At 43.2% G+C, this 17,858-nt stretch overlaps 1 protein-coding gene across 1 annotated transcript in view; it reads left to right on the top strand.

The window, feature by feature from the left end:
* The window catches only part of ADGRG4 (adhesion G protein-coupled receptor G4), a 100,588-nt gene extending 82,980 nt beyond the window's left edge, over positions 1 to 17,608 (top strand). The window contains exons 17-22 of the mRNA XM_077888143.1: positions 330 to 598; positions 4,053 to 4,131; positions 6,965 to 7,245; positions 12,889 to 12,990; positions 13,938 to 14,105; positions 16,538 to 17,608. Coding sequence (XP_077744269.1) covers positions 330 to 598; positions 4,053 to 4,131; positions 6,965 to 7,245; positions 12,889 to 12,990; positions 13,938 to 14,105; positions 16,538 to 16,665 — 1,027 coding nt within the window. The 3' untranslated portion in view covers positions 16,666 to 17,608. The remainder of the gene's footprint in view (positions 1 to 329; positions 599 to 4,052; positions 4,132 to 6,964; positions 7,246 to 12,888; positions 12,991 to 13,937; positions 14,106 to 16,537) is intronic.
* Positions 17,609 to 17,858: the final 250 nt, after the last annotated feature.

Here is a 17,858-nt window from a genome sequence, read left to right as displayed (position 1 = left end):
GCTGCTTAACTGACTGAGCCATCCGGGTGCCCCTAGGCACTTCTTTTTTTCCTCCACTTATTAGGCAGATAAGATGTGGCAATGTTTGATTAAAACCAGAGACCCTGGGCAGCCCTGGTGACACAGCGGTTTGGCGCCGCCTGCGGCCTGAGGTGTGATCCTGGGGACCCGGGATGGAGTCCCATGTCGGGCTCCCTGCATGGAGCCTGCTTCTCCCTCTGCCTGTGTCTCTGCCTCTCTCTCTCTCTGTGTCTATGAATGAATAAATAAAATCTTAAAAAAAAAAAACAGAGACCCTGCCTACCTCAACGCTATGCCTTTTCTTTTAGCAAACTTCGAAAAGATCATCCTTCCAAAATCCTGATCAACCTGTGCACAGCACTACTGATGTTAAACCTGACCTTTCTGGTCAATTCCTGGTCATCGTCATTTCAGAAAGCTGGACTGTGTGTCACAGCTGCCATGGCCCTTCATTACTTCCTGCTCGTTTCCTTGACTTGGATGGGCCTGGAGGCGGTCCACATGTATTTGTCTCTTGTCAGAGTCTTCAACATATATGTCCCCAATTATATACTTAAATTTTGTCTAGTTGGTTGGGGTAAGTATATCTGCTGTCCTTGATGTCTCTGTTTTGAGCCTGTGTGCATTTCTAATTCCAGCTTCATTAGACACATTATTCAGAACCAAATTCTGTTATTATCATCAGTAAGGAATTAAGGATTGCCTCACTGGTGTTTGGGTGTGCATCTCTTTTTCTGCTTCTATTGCTCTATGAATTCAACTTTTAAACTCTATGGTGAGGAATGGGTCCACGAATATTTATTGAGCAGCTGCTTGTGTACTGTGTTAAACGCAAGTACTACTGGAAGGAACCGGTCAGATTTTATCCTTCCCTCTACAGAAGTTAGAACCCCAACAAATACTTAGTAGTATCACAGCCAATACTTACGTGTATGGTAGTACTTATGTAGTAGCACTTACAAGTGCCAAACACTGCTCTAAGTGCTCTGTGTACTTATTCAGCACTCACAATGTCTCTATGAGGAAGATTTCATCATTAATCCCATTTAATGGTGAGGACACTGAGGCAGAGAGATTGGGTAATTTGCCAAAATGCACATAGCTAGTAATGGCCCACCTGGGATTTGAACCAGAGATTTGGCTCCATAGTTTGGGCATGTGACCTCTGTGATATGGCCATATTGTTGAAGGGACAGGGAAAGGACTTGCAAGGTGTGAAGGGGTGCTGGGTCAGACGCCCTGATACCCACCACACCTCATGGTGGTCACTGTCACTGCTCCCTGATGGAAGAAGCCAGGATTGGAACCCAGCACAAAAATTTCCTCATTTAAAGGTTATTTCATTGGTTTGCTGTCCTGTATTTCTAACTTGGTCAGCTCAGCGCCTCCCTGCCCCCCCTTGCCTATTCAAAACAGATTTTGAGTTCAGAGAATGTGTTGGATATACAGGAGGTGCACATGAAAGGGGACACATAGGATCCATGTGAGGATAGATTTTATCTTCCACTGCCTTTGTGAAGACAATAGCTTCCCAATTAGCTACTCATCCTTTTAATGAGTTCATTAACATAGCACATGCTTTCCCTGGATCCACAGTCAGTGCTATTATCCAATGCTAATGTGGGGAGCAGAGACAGGCAAACACCAAGCAGAGCATAATCTAAAACTGTTTCAGCACACTTTACAATCCATCAGAAACACAGAGCCCAAAGCAATCAGTACACTCCTCCTGTGCCTGGCAGCCCTCCTCTCAAGTCAACCGGGAGATTGAAAAATGTTGTGGAAGAGGCTTCATGAATAATCCCCAAAGCAGATAACCCACATATGGCTAACTGGAAAGGGGCTGTAGATAACACTCCATGCTGGCTTTCCTTCCCCCTTCTCATCTCTCTTACTTGACTTCCTTCTCAGACTCCTCCTCCTTCACTCTCTCCTTAAACGGTGGTGTTCCCCAGGGCTTCCTTCTTGTTTCTTGGATAATCTCATTCTACACACACTGGCTGGGGTGTCAAGTACACACTACAGCCAAGGCCAACCTGACTGGCTCCACTGGTCAGGATGCTACAAGCCGCTTTCAGGTTCACTTGATTTACTTACGGAGATGGTGAATGGAAGAGTAACTAGAGGCGCCAGCTCCCAAGTCCTTGTCCCACACAATATAAAAGAACGACACCCAAACAAAGGGAACAGATAGCTGAGGGTTGAGGGATTCCCTGCTGCTGAAGAGCCTGTTCTAAGCCAAGGCTGTGCATTTTCGTATTCCGAAGCTCTGTTCTGAGGGGGGCAAGGTGCAAAGCCCCACACCTCCTCGGAACCTGGGAGGGATGAGAACCTGCCTCCTGACGGCCTCCTGGAGGAGATGGAAAGGCGAGTAGGGGACAGCCTCAGAGTACCCCTCACACGCCCGCAGTCTTCTCCAACTCTTGTGGGATCCTGGGACATTCTGTCCAAGTTCAGATCAGATTCTGGGCAAGCCTTTACCTGCTCTGCCTAGGTGGCTACCTGCAAGGTCACCAGGGAGCCACTGCAGAGCTTTCCAGCTATGGGCACTTTCGGAGCATTTAAATATTAAACAAATGCAATCAACTGCAAGGAAAACAAACTTAGCATCTCTTTATGTTTGAAGTTCTGTCTTCCTAATGCCAAAGCAACCTGTTGAAAAGGTTTTACTCCTGTATTTAAATCCCCATCCAAAGCAGTAGATTGGTCCACATTTTTTTAACAACCAGTAGGGACCTTTTTGTTTATTAATCAATAATTTATTAATTTGTTAATTACCAAAGTATAAACGCAGCTTGGGGACTGCCTCACAGCTTCCACTGTAAATGTGATACCTCACTCCATCCCTCCTTTCTGGCCTCCAACAGATTAAAGCAATTTTTTTAAAATTGAAGTCTAGTTAATACTCAATGTTATGTTAGTTTCAGGTGTACAACATAGTGATTGGACAAGTCTATACTGTGCTCATCACAGTGAGCAGCCACCTGTCCCCATAGAGCCCTATTGCAGTGCCATTCATGACATTCCCTATGCCGTTCTTTTCATCCTCATGACTTATTCCATTAACTGGAAGCCTATAACTTCCACACCCCTTCACCCATGTCCCCCCCCACCATCATCTCCCTCCTCTCACCACAACCATTAGTTTGTTCTTTGTATTTATGAGTCTGTTCCTGTTTTTTTTTTCCAACAGGTATTCTTGTAAATATCTACATCATGCTAGGCACTGTGCTAAGTGTGTGATATACAGATCAAAAGGAACTGTCCTATTTACAGGACAGCAGAGGATTTTTCAAGGACTTGGCACTCTGGGGTTTAGAACAGCCTCGCAAAGCATCTTATGAAACCCCTAAAAAGTGTGCAGGTGCAATGCTCTTAGTTTAGGAGAAATACATTGGTTAGAAATAAGGAAATCATTTAAGTTTTGCAAATGTACATGAAATTGGATTTTTTAAATCCTGTGTCTATACTCATATCACGTTTGACCACTTTGACTAAACTGATTGCTTTATTATAGTCTGGCTGAATTGACTGGTCGTTAACTGGTCGATCTAGTCAAAATGTCAAACTAGTAACAAGTGTGGAAACAGCCCCCCTGTCAGAAAGCACTGAAGGCTACAGCTGATGGCCTGTGCCCTTCCTCCAAGTTGACCTAGACAAAAAGATCCTAGGAACTAAGGAGAAAAAATTGGCAGCCCATCATCTGGAAAGAAATGCTTGATGCAAACCTGTATTCCGATGAACTAGATATTTCTATTGCCAAGTTGATTTTTTGGCACTTGAGTTATTTTTAATAATCAGTGGGCGTTGTATTGGAGCCTTTGGCATGCTGTTTAGTTTAGCAGATTGGAGCATTCCTAGAAATGTTTAACTTGGAAAAATTCACAAACATTTTGCAAACAATGGTATTTTGATGCCCGCACATCTGTGGCTCATTAAAACAGCGTCTTGGTGTATCAGGGCCCACAGTCAATGATCAGGACCTCTCCTGCTTCCTAATGGGACTCCTTTGGCTTGTTTCCCCACTCTAGGAATCCCAGGGGTCATGGTGGCAATCACACTCAGTGTGAAAAAAGATCTGTATGGAACGCTGAGCTCAACGACTCCATTGTAAGTACTGGCATCTCTGCTTCTCAGGTGGTGATGCTCTTGACCATCAGAGGCTGCGGAATGGGGGGGGAAGAGGTTGTTCCTGACCTGCAGCTTGGTCTTGGCGACCACTCAAGGGGACACTTAGACTCACTGTTTTTGGCCTAAACACAGTCATGGGCGCACTCATTAGGTACCTTGGCTCTGTGTGACCTTGGACAACTTACTTTACCTCTTCCTTCCATTTCCTACCCTGGAAAATGGGACAATAATGTTTGCTCTCAATGTAGTATGCAAATTAAAATGACATCACATATATAAAGTGCTCAGCATGTGGCCTGTTCCATGGTAAGGGCTACATAACTGGCAGTGATGATGATTAGAAAGCTTGCAGGATGTGGGAGGAGTTGTAGTGATCACTGTAAGGAAATATGGAGGCAGTTGGAAGACATTTTCTAGCTGTCAACAACCATCTCCCCTGAAAGACTCCACTGCTTTCCTTTGTAAATTGGTTCAGCTTTGTTGTCCTGTTGTTTTTCTTTTCTTCTTTTTCTCTTATCTCCTTTTTATTCTTTTTAAAACATTTTTTATTTTTATTTGAGTACAGTTGACACACAATGTTACATTAGCTATGGTTGTCCAACTTAGTGATTGGACAAGTTTATAAGTTATGCCCTGCTTACCATCTTTTGTTTTCTTCCCAATGTATAAGCCCATCTCTGTGGTTCTCTCATCCACAGCCACAGAGAAGTAGCCATTTGCCTTTCCAGAACCTTCTTTTATAGGCATGTAGCTATTTACCATATAGTCCTTTAGACTGCATGCTTTCCTTTCACGCTTCTGATTATTTTTTTACTTTGTTAGATTCATTCTCTTTATTGTTGCCTCTAAAGCTGGGTTGTTTTTTTAACTACAGATTTCCTCTCCTACTGGACTAGAATCAAATGTAGGAGGTCTCACATACAGCCCCCCAGACTCCTCCATCTTTTACATTGAGATGACAGTTTCTGGGGTGTCAAAATTATAATTATAATTATTGTTAGCCTTTCTTTCTCTCCATTTTCTCTTCCCTTGCTTCTCATCTCCTCCTCCATCCTTGCTCCTCGCCTGTTCTGTGACTTAAAGGGCCCACAGTGTCTATCTATTGGTGATTCTACTTCAAGATCAAAAGCAAAACCAGAACAGAACCAACTCCACTCCTCCTGAAAAGAGCCCTTTCATATGTGAATTGGTTAAGTAAGAGGCAGAGTGCTGTAAAAGCTTTTTTTTTTTATAATTATATTTTGAAGAAGTAATACATGCACGTGGTACAAAATTCAAACACACAAAAGGGTAGAGGATGAAAAGTAAGCCCCGCTCCCAACCCCCAGCCATGCCATCTCTCTTTCTTGATGAAATTATTACCAACAATCAGACTTGTATAGATATTCTCCTGTACACTCTGTCATCCACATGGTAGCTATACACTGTTTGGCACTTAATAATGTGTCTTAGAGATGATTCTGTATACAAACATATAGTGCTGCCCCTTTTAAAATGTCTTCTATAGCCTCCTTTAAGGTTTAAGATGATATTCAGGAAATACTAAGTATTAGACTATTAGGGAAATTAAAGATTTTTTAAAAAATTTATTCATGAGAGACACACAGAGAGAGGCAGAGACATGGACAGAGGGAGAAGCAGGCTCACTTTTTGGGAGCCCCATGTGGGACTTGATCCCAGGACCCTGGGATCATGACCTGAGCCAAAGGCAGACACTCAACCACTGAGCCACCTAGGCATCCCTATTAGGGAAATTAAATGCTTTTTTTCCTCACTCCCTCCCAACATACACACAAACCACACACAAACTCACAAACATGAAAGTATCCACACCAATATAAACAATATGATCACAAGGACTTTTCCTTGTTCTGGAAAAGAGGTCTCAGCTAATTGACACACAGTTAAATTAGTTAAGCTTGTCCATGTTCAAAACTCAGAGGTAATGCCCCTGGTAATTGGAAATGCTATTAGATGAAGTATTTGTTCATATAAATCATCACATATTTCTTCTTTAATAGAAACAGTAGAGCCATTAAGAGTCCAGTGGTCAGTGTTGCCTTTTGTCTTCCAAACTTGAGGCTGCAGAGGGAGTTTTAAAATATACATCATTAACATTGATGATCTCTTCATCGTTTGATATAGCATTCAGGAAAGCCAGTCATTGCTCATGTCCTTTTACTGTGATATTTATCATGCAAAGCAGAATTCATCTTGCAAACAAAAGCTCAGGTGTAAAGTGGTGGGGTGGGGTAGGGGGAGAGCCACTTTGGAGTAAAATACATAATTTGTTCTTATGCTGTTGAGGAACAGAATAGCCTCCTAGGGAATTGGACGGAGAAGTTTCTGCATTTCCTCTAGGATTTCTGGTATTAGAAAGAACCCTGGACTGAGGCTCAGGAGATTGGGGTTCGAGCCCCACTCTGCCCCTAATGAGTGTGAGTGAACTCTTGTCAAGACAGCGCCTCTCTTGGGGCACCTGGGGGGCTCAGATGGCTAAGCATCTGCCTTTGGCTCAGGTCATGATCCCGGGGTCCTGGGATTGAGCCCCATGTCCACGTGCGGCTCCCTGCTCAGTGGGGAGTCTGCTTCTTCCTCTCTCTCTGCCCTTCCCACTGCTTCTCTCTCTCTCTCTCTCTCTCTCTCATAAATACATTTTAAAAATCTTTTAAAAAAAAGACAGTGCCTCTCTCTAGGAACAGGTGCTCTCAGGTGAACTAAAACTGACAAGGTGATCTTGAGTGTCTGACTGAAAACTATAAGTTTGTGTTTATCTATCTCACAATGGCCTTCTCTTCTTTGTCTCTTACAGTTGTTGGATTAAAGATGATTCTATCTTTTACACCTCAGTTGTGGCTTATTTTTGCCTCATATTTCTAATGAATCTCTCCATGTTCTGCACTGTTCTTGCTCAACTGAATTCCATGAACTCCCAAAGCCGCAGGACCCGGCGGAAGATGATCCTGCATGACCTTAAAAGCACAACGAGCCTGACATTCTTACTTGGCCTCACCTGGGGGTTTGCTTTTTTTGCCTGGGGACCTGTGAGGATCTTTTTCTTATATCTTTTTGCCATTTTCAACACGTTGCAAGGTAACTTCTGCTTCTTTGTACTTCCTGTGGCTAGTCAAACCACCACGAAAGCTTTGCTGCTTTGGAAAATAATCTTACCTTTTGGGGATTGAGAGGAGGGAAAGATACTCCAAGAGGCCTCTACTATCAATGGATTGACAGGCAGCCATTGGAAATATTACCCAGATATTAGGACTTCATTAAATGAGCTCACTCTTACTTTGGGATATATAGAAAAGCCCAGAGAGTTAACTCAACTCCAGTTAGTTGGCAATATTTGTATCAAACACTGACTGGTGATTCTACAGTATTCATTGAATCACCACATTGTGCTCGTAAGTGTACAGATATGCACTTACGTTGACATTCTGAAATGCGCAATCCAGTCGAACACAATAATTACTGGACAGTAGAAACACTAAACTTTTGACCCCCTAGACTTTGGCTACATCAGACAGAGATCCAAATATTTTGGGAAGGAGCCAGGCTAGGAAATTGGAGAGTCATAAAGAAATGAAGATGAAGAGTAAAGAGCAGTGGGTCAAGGCAAGAGGCCAAGGTTCTAGTCTTGGTTTTGCTACAAATTGACCTTGGAAGAGTCACCACAACTGATTGGATTAGATGATCATAAACTAATGTCTCTATAGCTCTTTAATTTAATCCCCATTTTTTGGTGAAAGAAGGAAATGATAGTAATGTGGTAGGCAATTGATTGGTAGGCCAAAGATGTCATGAGAAGTAAAAGAGAAGGGTCCAGTTAATATACCTCTGACTAATTGTTGATGTTCATTTTAATCTGACTTTGCCTATTACAAATCTTCAGAGGAAGAGACATGCAGAATGATTTCCTGAGAGTCTCAAACTCTGTTCCGTGTTCTTCTTGTCCTCAAATTTGGCCTAGTTCATTCGAGCCACAGGGGCAGCTATGAGTGAACTTGGGTAGTGCATCGAATCAGGGCCTCCCTTAGTACTCCAAACCATTTACCCATTCAATAAACCTCTTTACCAGACTCCAGTCCACTGGTGATCCATAGGATGCCCCAGCAAGAGAAGAGTTCTATGGTCAAAGAAGTTTGGGAAATGCAGCAAACTGTATTCCCCCATTCTTAAAATGGCACAATACATATCACCGTGGTAAAAGCTCTGAGAAATTCTGCTGGGGGAGGAAAAAACCTTTAAAAATTTATTTGAACCTCGTATTTTAAAAACTTCAGAGCACTTTGTTGTATGGTTATTAACCCCTGAGGAATCTTGGGGAATGTGAATTGGTATGTAGTTATTCGATGCCAGACATTTGCAAGGTGCTGCAGGGAGATGGGGGAACAATCTAGAATAAGGCACAATTTTTGCTCTCATGTCAAGAAACCATCTTATTTTAGAGCAATGAGGTGTATCAGCTGAAACTTTTGCCCCACCAGATACTTCCAAGCATGTTCTGATTGGAATGCTTAAAGACCAAATGCCAGGGAGTAGGATGTGTGCAGAAGTGAATTGGAACCAGATGCCCAGGCAGACTTCTTCCTTAGCAATAAGTTCATTCACTAATTCTGAGAAGAAACACACTCGCCCTCTGGAAAGAGGGGCTAACAGGGAAGCTGACAAAAGAACAAGAAAGCAAAGCTGTTTTAGAACTTACAAAGGAAGAAGGAATGTCTTCAAAACAACAAGTGCTCCATTCCTGTGGTGGAAAGGGGAAGTAGTATCTAAGCAAGAGGCCTCCATGGCTTAGAAGCAGAATCCAGCTGGGGATCTCCTGAGGAATAAGCCCAAAGTCCCACAGATCCAGCATCAACAGAGCCAAGCTGTCTCTGTCTGTCAGATACGCTTTATGTCAACCAAGCACCAAGCATTTTTAGTTCCTCATCCTGCCTTACAAGATAGAATGTGCCATCTTACAGAGAGGGGGTTTGCAGAGCCTTGAGTTTCAAACTCAACTCACACACATACACACACACACACGTGCATGCACACTCAGAGCAGGAATGCAATGAAACAAGTGAACAAATTAGCCATTTAAAAGACAGATAGCAAGTTTGCAATTTTGGCTGAAGGAGGTTGCCCTATGGTCAGATGTGAAAAAAATCTGTGCAGGGAAGGAGGGATGCACAAATAAAAATGCAGGTGACAAAAACCTGACATCTTCCCTCATGCCTATGTTCTAGTGAGTAAGCAAATCAATCTGTTATTGGAAAGAAAAGGGAAAGCTGACAGGCAGAGAAGGAGAGCTGGCAGGCAGCTCATTGGAATTCACATAATAACCTTTAAGTCTGAGAACAAAATAAACTCCATGCAGGAAATCAGAACGGTAATAGGTGCTTGTTGTCACTGTTGCCCCTTGTTCCTGCTGAAGCTGGAGGAGTTTTACATGCTCCAAGACTGGGGTTTGCTCTCACCAGGTTGCTGCACCACCTTCCAGGTGGTTGCTGCTCCGAAAGAGTGAGTGCTGCTCGATTCATCACCACAGTTGTTTGGTTACACGGAGATAAAGCCCTCGGGGGAGTTAGTGAGACATGTCATTCCATTTAGCCTCCAGATTGCTGCCTCCCACCTAGAATCAGAGAGTCTCAGGGCTGGGGCTGGGGACCCAAGATCTTTCAATCCAACTTTCCATCAAGTGACAGAAAGTCACATGCCTCTACCTGAAACTTTCCAGAGACAGAGAGCTCACCATTCTATAAAGCAGAGCATTCAACTTCTCTCTTTTTTAAATTGAAATATATTTGACATTTAACATTGTGCAAATTTAAGGCGTACAACATGTTGATTTGATACACTGATGTATTGTAATATCGTAATTTATAATCGGCTCTGCATCTCCGGATCACCCTTTCCTGAGGGTAGAATGTATAGTGCAGTGGTTAAGACCTTGTAACTTATAATCGGCTCTGCATCTTATCCGGATCACCCTTTCCTGAGGGTAGAATGTATAGTGCAGTGTTTAAGATCTTGAGCTTGGGATCCCTGGGTGGTGCCGCGGTTTGGCGCCTGCCTTTGGCCCAGGGCGCGATCCTGGAGACCCTGGATCGAATCCCACGTCGGGCTCCCGGCATGGAGCCTGCTTCTCCCTCTGCCTGTGTCTCTGCCCCCCACCTCTCTCTCTGTGACTATCATGAATAAATAAATAAAACCTTTATAAAAAAAAAAGACCTTGAGCTTCCCAGCTGGACTGCCTATGTTTGGTTGACACTGGCACCTCAATATTAACCCTGTGACTTGGTCAGATTTATTAGACTTCTTGGACTCTGAGGTCTCTTATCTATAAAAATGAGACTAATATCACAATGCCTATGATATAGTCATTACTTAGTAAACACTAGCTGCAATATGTTACCATGTGGTAGTTCTGTGGCTCCCCTCCCCGCCATTGCTCCTGGTTCTAACCTGGCCACCACACAGAACAAGCCTAATTTGTCCTTTTCATGACGGGCCTTTCAGATCTGCAACTATAGCTACCATATCTCCTCACCTTGTGTTCCCACTCCAAGTCTTCTCTATGCTTGAATACTTCTATTTGTCATCATCACTTTAAAACCAAGCCTCCCAAACTGAATATGGTGCTGGTAGGAGAAAGAGCCAAACTGGGGCAGGATGGCAGGAGACTCTCACCTGCCTCAACCAAGATTCTTGACTTCCATGAATGCCCTAGCTGAAGTGAGCTTTGGGGGCATTTACTAATGACTTGTGCTCAACTAGCAATGAGTTAGGACCACTCTGATCCATTACTAATCATTCACTTCAGCACAACTGGCCAGTAAGGAGGCAAGCTGAACCTTGTATAAAGAACAAAGGGTTGAAAACTGCACTTGGGCCAAAAGAAAGATTTTGAGGCCCAAAAAGATAATATGAAGGTTGCAGAAAACTGTGAGAGTTTGTGTCTCAAGTGCCTTGGAATTCAAGTCAATAAACATCTGTTGGGCTGCTACACATAGAACTGGAGGCAAAGGGAAAAGTGATATGAAGATGAAAAGACTTTACAGTTGGTGGAGAGATGGGCAACACACGGAGACCGTGGCCACAAAAAGCAAGTTGTATAAGAAACAGAGTGCTATCGGAGCTCAGAAGTGGGAAAAATGAATTTCAGTTTGAGGTACCTAGAAAGGCTTTGTTAATGGGAGTTATTTCTGCCAATTCCACCCTCAAACTTCAGGAGATCCAGTTGGCCCTCCAGAGCATTTGTCATCAGGAAAACCTCAAGTCCTACTTTTTTCTCCCAAGGAGATATTTTATTTTATTTATTTATTTATTTTTTATTTTTTTTATTTTTATTTTTTTAATTTATTTTTTATTGGTGTTAAATTTACCAACATACAGAATAACCCCCAGTGTCCGTCACCCATTCACTCCCACCCCCCGCCCTCCTCCCCTTCTACCACCCCTAGTTCGTTTCCCAGAGTTAGCAGTCTTTACGTTCTGTCTCCCTTTCTGATATTTCCCACACATTTCTTCTCCCTTCCCTTGTATTCCCTTTCACTATTATTTATATTCCCCAAATGAATGAGACCATATAATGTTTGTCCTTCTCCGATGGACTTACTTCACTCAGCATAATACCCTCCAATTCCATCCATGTTGAAGCAAATGGTGGGTATTTGTCATTTCTAATAGCTGAGTAATATTTTAAAGGGTGGGAATGAGAAATGGCCAGCACTGCTGGTGGATACCCTTAGCCCTTCTCTATTCCACTTTCAGGACAAAATCAAGGCTGGCAGTGGGAAATGAAGGTACCAAATTTATGGATTCCACACAGTGTAATTGTGCCAAAGAGTATGTGTATTAGTTTTTTAATGCTGTGTAACAAATTACTCCTAAAGTTTAGCAGCCTAAAGCAACAACACTTATTATCACACCCAGTTACTAAGGGTTGGGAATTCAGGAGCAACTAAGCTGGGTGGTTCTGGCTCAGGTACTCTTTTTTTTTTTAATTGGGCTCTATGTCAGAGCCCAATACAAGGCTTGATCTCAAGACCCTGAGATCAAGACCCGACCTGAGATCAAGAGTCAGATGCTTCACTGACTGAGCTGCCCAGGTGCCCCCTGGCTCTGAGACTCTTATGAAGTTGCAGTCAAGCTGTCAGCCAAGGCTGTACTCATGTAGAGACTTGACTGGTTCTGGAGAATTCATTTCCAGGAAGCCTCACTCACGTGGCTGTGGACTGGAAGCCTCACTTCCTCACCATGTCAGCCTCTCCACGGGGCTGCAGGGTGTCGTCAAGCTATAACACTTGGATTCCTTTGGAGGGAGTAATCAGAGATAGAGAGAAGCCACAATGTCTTTTATTACCTATTCTTGGAAGTGACATGCCATCACTTCTGCCATATTCTATTGATACAGTGTAGGAGGAGATGACACAAGGATACAAATGTCAAGATGTAGGGATCATTGAGAGCCATCTGAGAAGTAGACTACCATTGCAGGGCTGCTCTCTCAAACTTTAGGATAGACAGTAGCCCAGGGGGGAAACTATGGTTGATATGAAGTCTTGATACATACCTTCTTATCATCACTGCCTTTGAGAGGGAAGCTAGAAAGATGAACTCAGAAAACCATAATGGCCCTGGGGTTCCTTAGGAGGAGTATCTATGGTAATAAGAGTAGACCTGGGTCTGGGCATTGGTGACCACTGGCAAAAGAAGCTGAAACACACTGACCTTCTTTTGACTTAGGATTCCTCATTTTCATGTTTTACTGCGTAATGAAGGAGAGTGTGCGGGAGCAGTGGCAGATACACTTCTGTTGTGGGTGGTTACGACTGGATAACTCTTCTGGTAAGATGCCAGTTTGGGTAAGGTTTTGAATTTTAGAGGTTTCACACAATTGATCTGATTAACTTGTCTCCTGACTTGAGTTCAGAGAGCATTGGTATCAAAGTGGAGGCTGTTTCCACGTCATGAAAATGATTTGTACTTCTGTGCTGAGATGAATGAAGTTAAGTGAGGAATGTGACTTGGGCCATATTTTAACTTAGTGAAGCTTCTCTTTTGGCCCAGATTCCTTGGATTGCTTGTCCTGGCTGTCACCTCAATCTCAACTCAATTAAAAAGAATGTTGATTGAGTGCCCTACTGTGTTTCAGGCCCTGGGTCACAGGGGCTTTCTGGCCTATAGCCAATAGTGGGTTGAATGGATATGGGAAGCAAGGAGCAATAGTGGAGAAGCCTTACAGGATGGAGCGATGGACCATCCTGCACAGCAGGAGATGTGGTGAACCCCGGTGCTGCCTCTGAGAATATCTACAGTCCAGGCAAATTGATTTTCTATGTGTCAAAAGGCTCTTCCATACAATTCAGAGGGCTTCTCTCAGCCTCAATGCAAAGCCCAGTCTGTTTCTTCTAGGGAAGGCAAATGTTTGAACTTGAAGATTTTATAAGTAGTACAGAAATCTCCCTCCTTTATGCTATAAGTAGCACAGAGATCTCCCTCCTTTATGCTGGGAATGTCAATAACCTGCTGGTTCCTGTGCCAGGCTCTAATGAGAGCAGGCATCTTTGGTAAATGAATTAGCTCTGCCTGTATCACACATCACAGTATGAATCTACTTTTCACAACTTCATAGATAAACTGACTCCTTGAGGTACCTAGAACAGATGCTCTGTGCATTAAGGTTATTTTTTAATAGGATTATTGAGGTAAAATTTACACATCATACAATTCTCCCATGTTAAGTGTAGAATGTGATGGGTTTTATGGTTTTAACTTTTCTGGTGTCATTTCAGACAGGGACAGCAGGTGTGGGCTACATGTTGGGTATAAACAAGAGAGATTGAAGAAAACCTTCCAGAAGAAATTGTTGACACCATCCCTCAAGTCAACTATGACGAGTTCCACTTTGAAATCTTTAGGCTCTGCACAATGCACTCTTTCGGAAATATGCTTCCCAAATGGTGAGCAAAAAGCTACATTGTCTACATTTACATTCCAGAAATATTGAATTAATGTGAGGCCACATACATGGTCTTGGGAAATCCTTCCTCCTCAAAACTAAAAGCACATGTGCATGTATATACCTGGGCTCATTCCTGGCTGAGAGCGTGCATATAGAAGAACCTAGTGAACTTAGTATGTGCAAACCTGGTGGGTTATTAGACTCGGGCAGGAGGGAAGAGACTAAAGGTCAAAACAAATTCATGTGTAATTCAAAACAGTTGTCAGAGATGGTTAAACCCAGAAGGAACCTTAGACAATGTCTAGTGTGATCTTGTTTTCCAGAGGAGGAACCTTAAATGAGGAAAGGAAAATGCCTTATGGCCACTCACTCACCATCAGCAGCAGAACTAGGGCCAGAACTCAGGTTTCCTGGCTCTCAGGCTAGCGCACATCACACACCACCAAGAGCACCAAATGTGCTGCACGACACTCTTAGAGGCTCAGCTTCTTCCACAGGAAGCCAGATTTTTAGGTACAGAGGCAGTTGTTGAGGTGGAGGTGGGTGTTGGGAGGGAAAAATGTAGGGAAAGGATTGATCTAAAGGCCCGAAGTGAAGAGAAAGACAAAGGGAACAAGGACTTAGGAACTCAGACTTATGTTGTGATGCCTCTGTGTTGTGTACTTCTAGTTGGACAATGGTGCAGTGACCTTTGGTTGCCTTTCTTAAGGACCAAAGTAGATTCCAGTTCACACATCTAGAACACCTTTGGTGGCCTGACTGTAGTCATTCTCACACTTTCTCATTGCCGGTGGTAGAATTGCCTTATCAGCTTGTATTTTACATCATGTTGATTCCACACAGCAGTTATATTTCCAAGGGCTGTGGCCAATCTGGAATCAGCATGGTGAGTAAAAAAAAATAAAGGCAACAAGGAACACCTGGCAGCTTGATTGGCAGAGCATGGGACTCTTGATCTCAAGGTCATGAGTTCAAGCCCCATGTTGTGTGTAGAGATTACTTAAATGATAAAAAATAATAATAAATAAATATTCTTAAAAATGAGGGTTCAAGTCCTTTGGTTCAAGTCCCATCTCTGTCACTAACTCTGTGACCTAGGGCACATCACTCCCCTACACGAAGCTGCATTATCTCTACCTTCAACATGAGGATGCTAGGATGGATGGTTAATCTCCAAAGTGCCTACCAGCTTCAGGACTGTGTGGGGCAGCATTGTTTCCTAGTTTAGGCTTGATTGGCCTATGTGCAGTCTCAGGCTCCTTCTCTGTATGGGGAAGTTGGTGCATATGGAAAGACTCATTCCATGCCCACAAGCGTCTATCACTCTGGCCAGCTAACTTGCAGATATGCTCTGCTGCTCATATGGAGGCACTGGGGAGCCATAGCATATAACAGAGGGCAGGAGTTGTGGAAGCTGCTTAGTAGAGAATAGTTGAAGCTGATAGGGAACTAGTTTTGCACAAGGGTTAATTAGTATTGGCTCTCCTGCTGTCCCTGAGGGATATTGTTTCATTAGCAAATATATGGCTTGAATGTACGTGTCTTTCCTCAGGGGGGAGATGGTAGCCCCCTGTGCCCAGGATTTTAGGGTTGTTTTTAATATTATGCCCAGGATTTTTAAAAAAGATTTTATTTATTTATTCATGAGAGACACAGAGAGAGAGAGAGAGAGGCAGAAACACAGGCAGAAGGAGAAGCAGGCTCCATGCAGGGAGCCCAATGTGGGACTCAATCCCAGGACTAGATCCTGGGACTCCAAGATCACACCCTGAGCCGAAGGCAGACTCCCAACAGCTGAGCCACCCAGGTGTCCCCATGCCCAGTATTTTAATGTTGTTGTACCAAGCAATAGATCCAGAGAGCTGAGGGGCCTGAAGTTGTGACCAAGACCTGGCTGGTGGGGCAGGTAGTCTAGCCTCTTGGGCCACAGGTTCTAAATCTGCTGTCTGGATGTTGCCAACAGACAGTCAGAGCCAGGCAGCTTAATTTCTATTAGCATAGAGTGAAGCTGTGCCTTCTGTACCACTGGGCACTCTCAGGCTTTAGAAACAGCTAAGGCTTCTGAGCAAGAATATCTGATTCACAGGGGCTGTGGATATGTGTGTGTCACCAGTTTGTGTGGTCCCTTCCTGAAGGCATTCAACATTTGTCCATGAATATCCTTCCCTAGGTCAAGGTTACTATGAATAACACAGCCTGTTATTAACAATGCGGGAAGAACATATGCACTTGTAATTGCCTAAACGGTGCTGTCAGGATGAATGAATTTACTCTGGATCTGTAGAAACTACCCAAGGAAAACACCACAACCTTTACTTCCTAATTCCTCTTATTCACTCCTTCTTTTGGTAAAAATTATCTGATGCTTCTACTATCTGTGAAGTCCCCAGTGCCACTGCTGAGAATGTCCTTTTTCTTTCTTTAACGCAGGTGACTTTGATGAAGATCCCTACTGTTTCTCTCCCTTGAGTTGCGAAGTTGTGCCTAATTATGTGAGAAGAATATTACCTGTGGAAGTCAAAATGAATTCCACTCACAAACAGAGATTTCTTGAATAATTCCCAGCAGAGATACCCACCTCCCCCCAGCTCCAGATTAGGGAAAATGTTGAGTTTGTGAAGCCATCTGCTCCAACTTTGTATTCTAAATATTATTTTGGAAGGAGCATAGTGAAATAGCATTTAGTGGATATTAAAGTCAGAAGATTTCTCCTATTCTTTGTTATAGCTGTTTCTTTCTTTTTCCAGATGAGATTTGAGCTTATGGTTATAATATATTATGGGACGCATGTCTACAGTACTGGAGATTTTGTTTCAAAAATTCTAAATGTCCCTATCCTGAAAGAAAAGGATCAAGTTCAGGGTCCTCACTGCACTGCGAATGAAATAATATAAGGCTGCCAAAGTTTTCGGATATCCAGTGGGCTTGACACCCACAGGGGAAGTAGAAAGAGTCGCAAGGTCATACCTTCTGGAAAAAAAAATACCCTGTTGGCTTGTCATGACAAAGCATCTGAAATCCCCATTATTCAAGTCACTCTTTGATTGAATCCCCTTGTTGACATGTAAACATGTTTTGTGAAAAGGGTGGCTCATCATTCCATAGACACCAGTGAACTCCTTAGTGGGGATGAATTTCTTAGCCAAGACAGTCCCTGAGGGGACAGCAAGCAGGGTTCTGAGGAATGTGACAGAACAAGAGCTGTTTGAAGCTGGTGGTTCTCCTTAGGGAGGAAAGGACAAGTCAGGGTGAACTGGACAGTGCCGGGATAGAAGTGAAAAAGAGTTACCCAGAGGCAACAGAGTGAGCGCTGAGGATGAATTCTGCCTGCTTTTTGCTCTGTGGGTAAGCATAGTGTGTGGCCTTCTTAATCCTTTCCCAAATATTGCTACTGAGCCTTCCTAGCCAGGCAGGTTGCTCACATTTGGCCTTGGGTAGCAAGAAGTATGGAGAAGAACATTTTGGAAAGATACACAAGCAACTGATTATCAGTGGTTGCCTTCAGGAAGGGGAACTGGGTATCTGGGAAGAAGGGAGACATACTTTTCACTCTCTACCTCTTGATATCTTTGAATATTGTATTGAGAGAATATATTAATCTGTATACAATAAATGAATGAATACATACATAAATATGGAAACTGGACCTTTCCAATGAGAAAGAAAAGTGAACTCTTTGGTTTCAACACCATAAATCAAATCCTCCATAATCCTTGGGAATACATATGGTACCGCTAGTGGGCTGGGGCAA

This window comes from Canis aureus, chromosome X, assembly GCF_053574225.1.
Source record: "Canis aureus isolate CA01 chromosome X, VMU_Caureus_v.1.0, whole genome shotgun sequence".
NCBI lineage: Eukaryota > Metazoa > Chordata > Mammalia > Carnivora > Canidae > Canis > Canis aureus.
The sequence above is the reverse complement of the archived record's forward strand: the minus strand, read 5'-3'. Positions and strand labels throughout refer to the sequence as shown.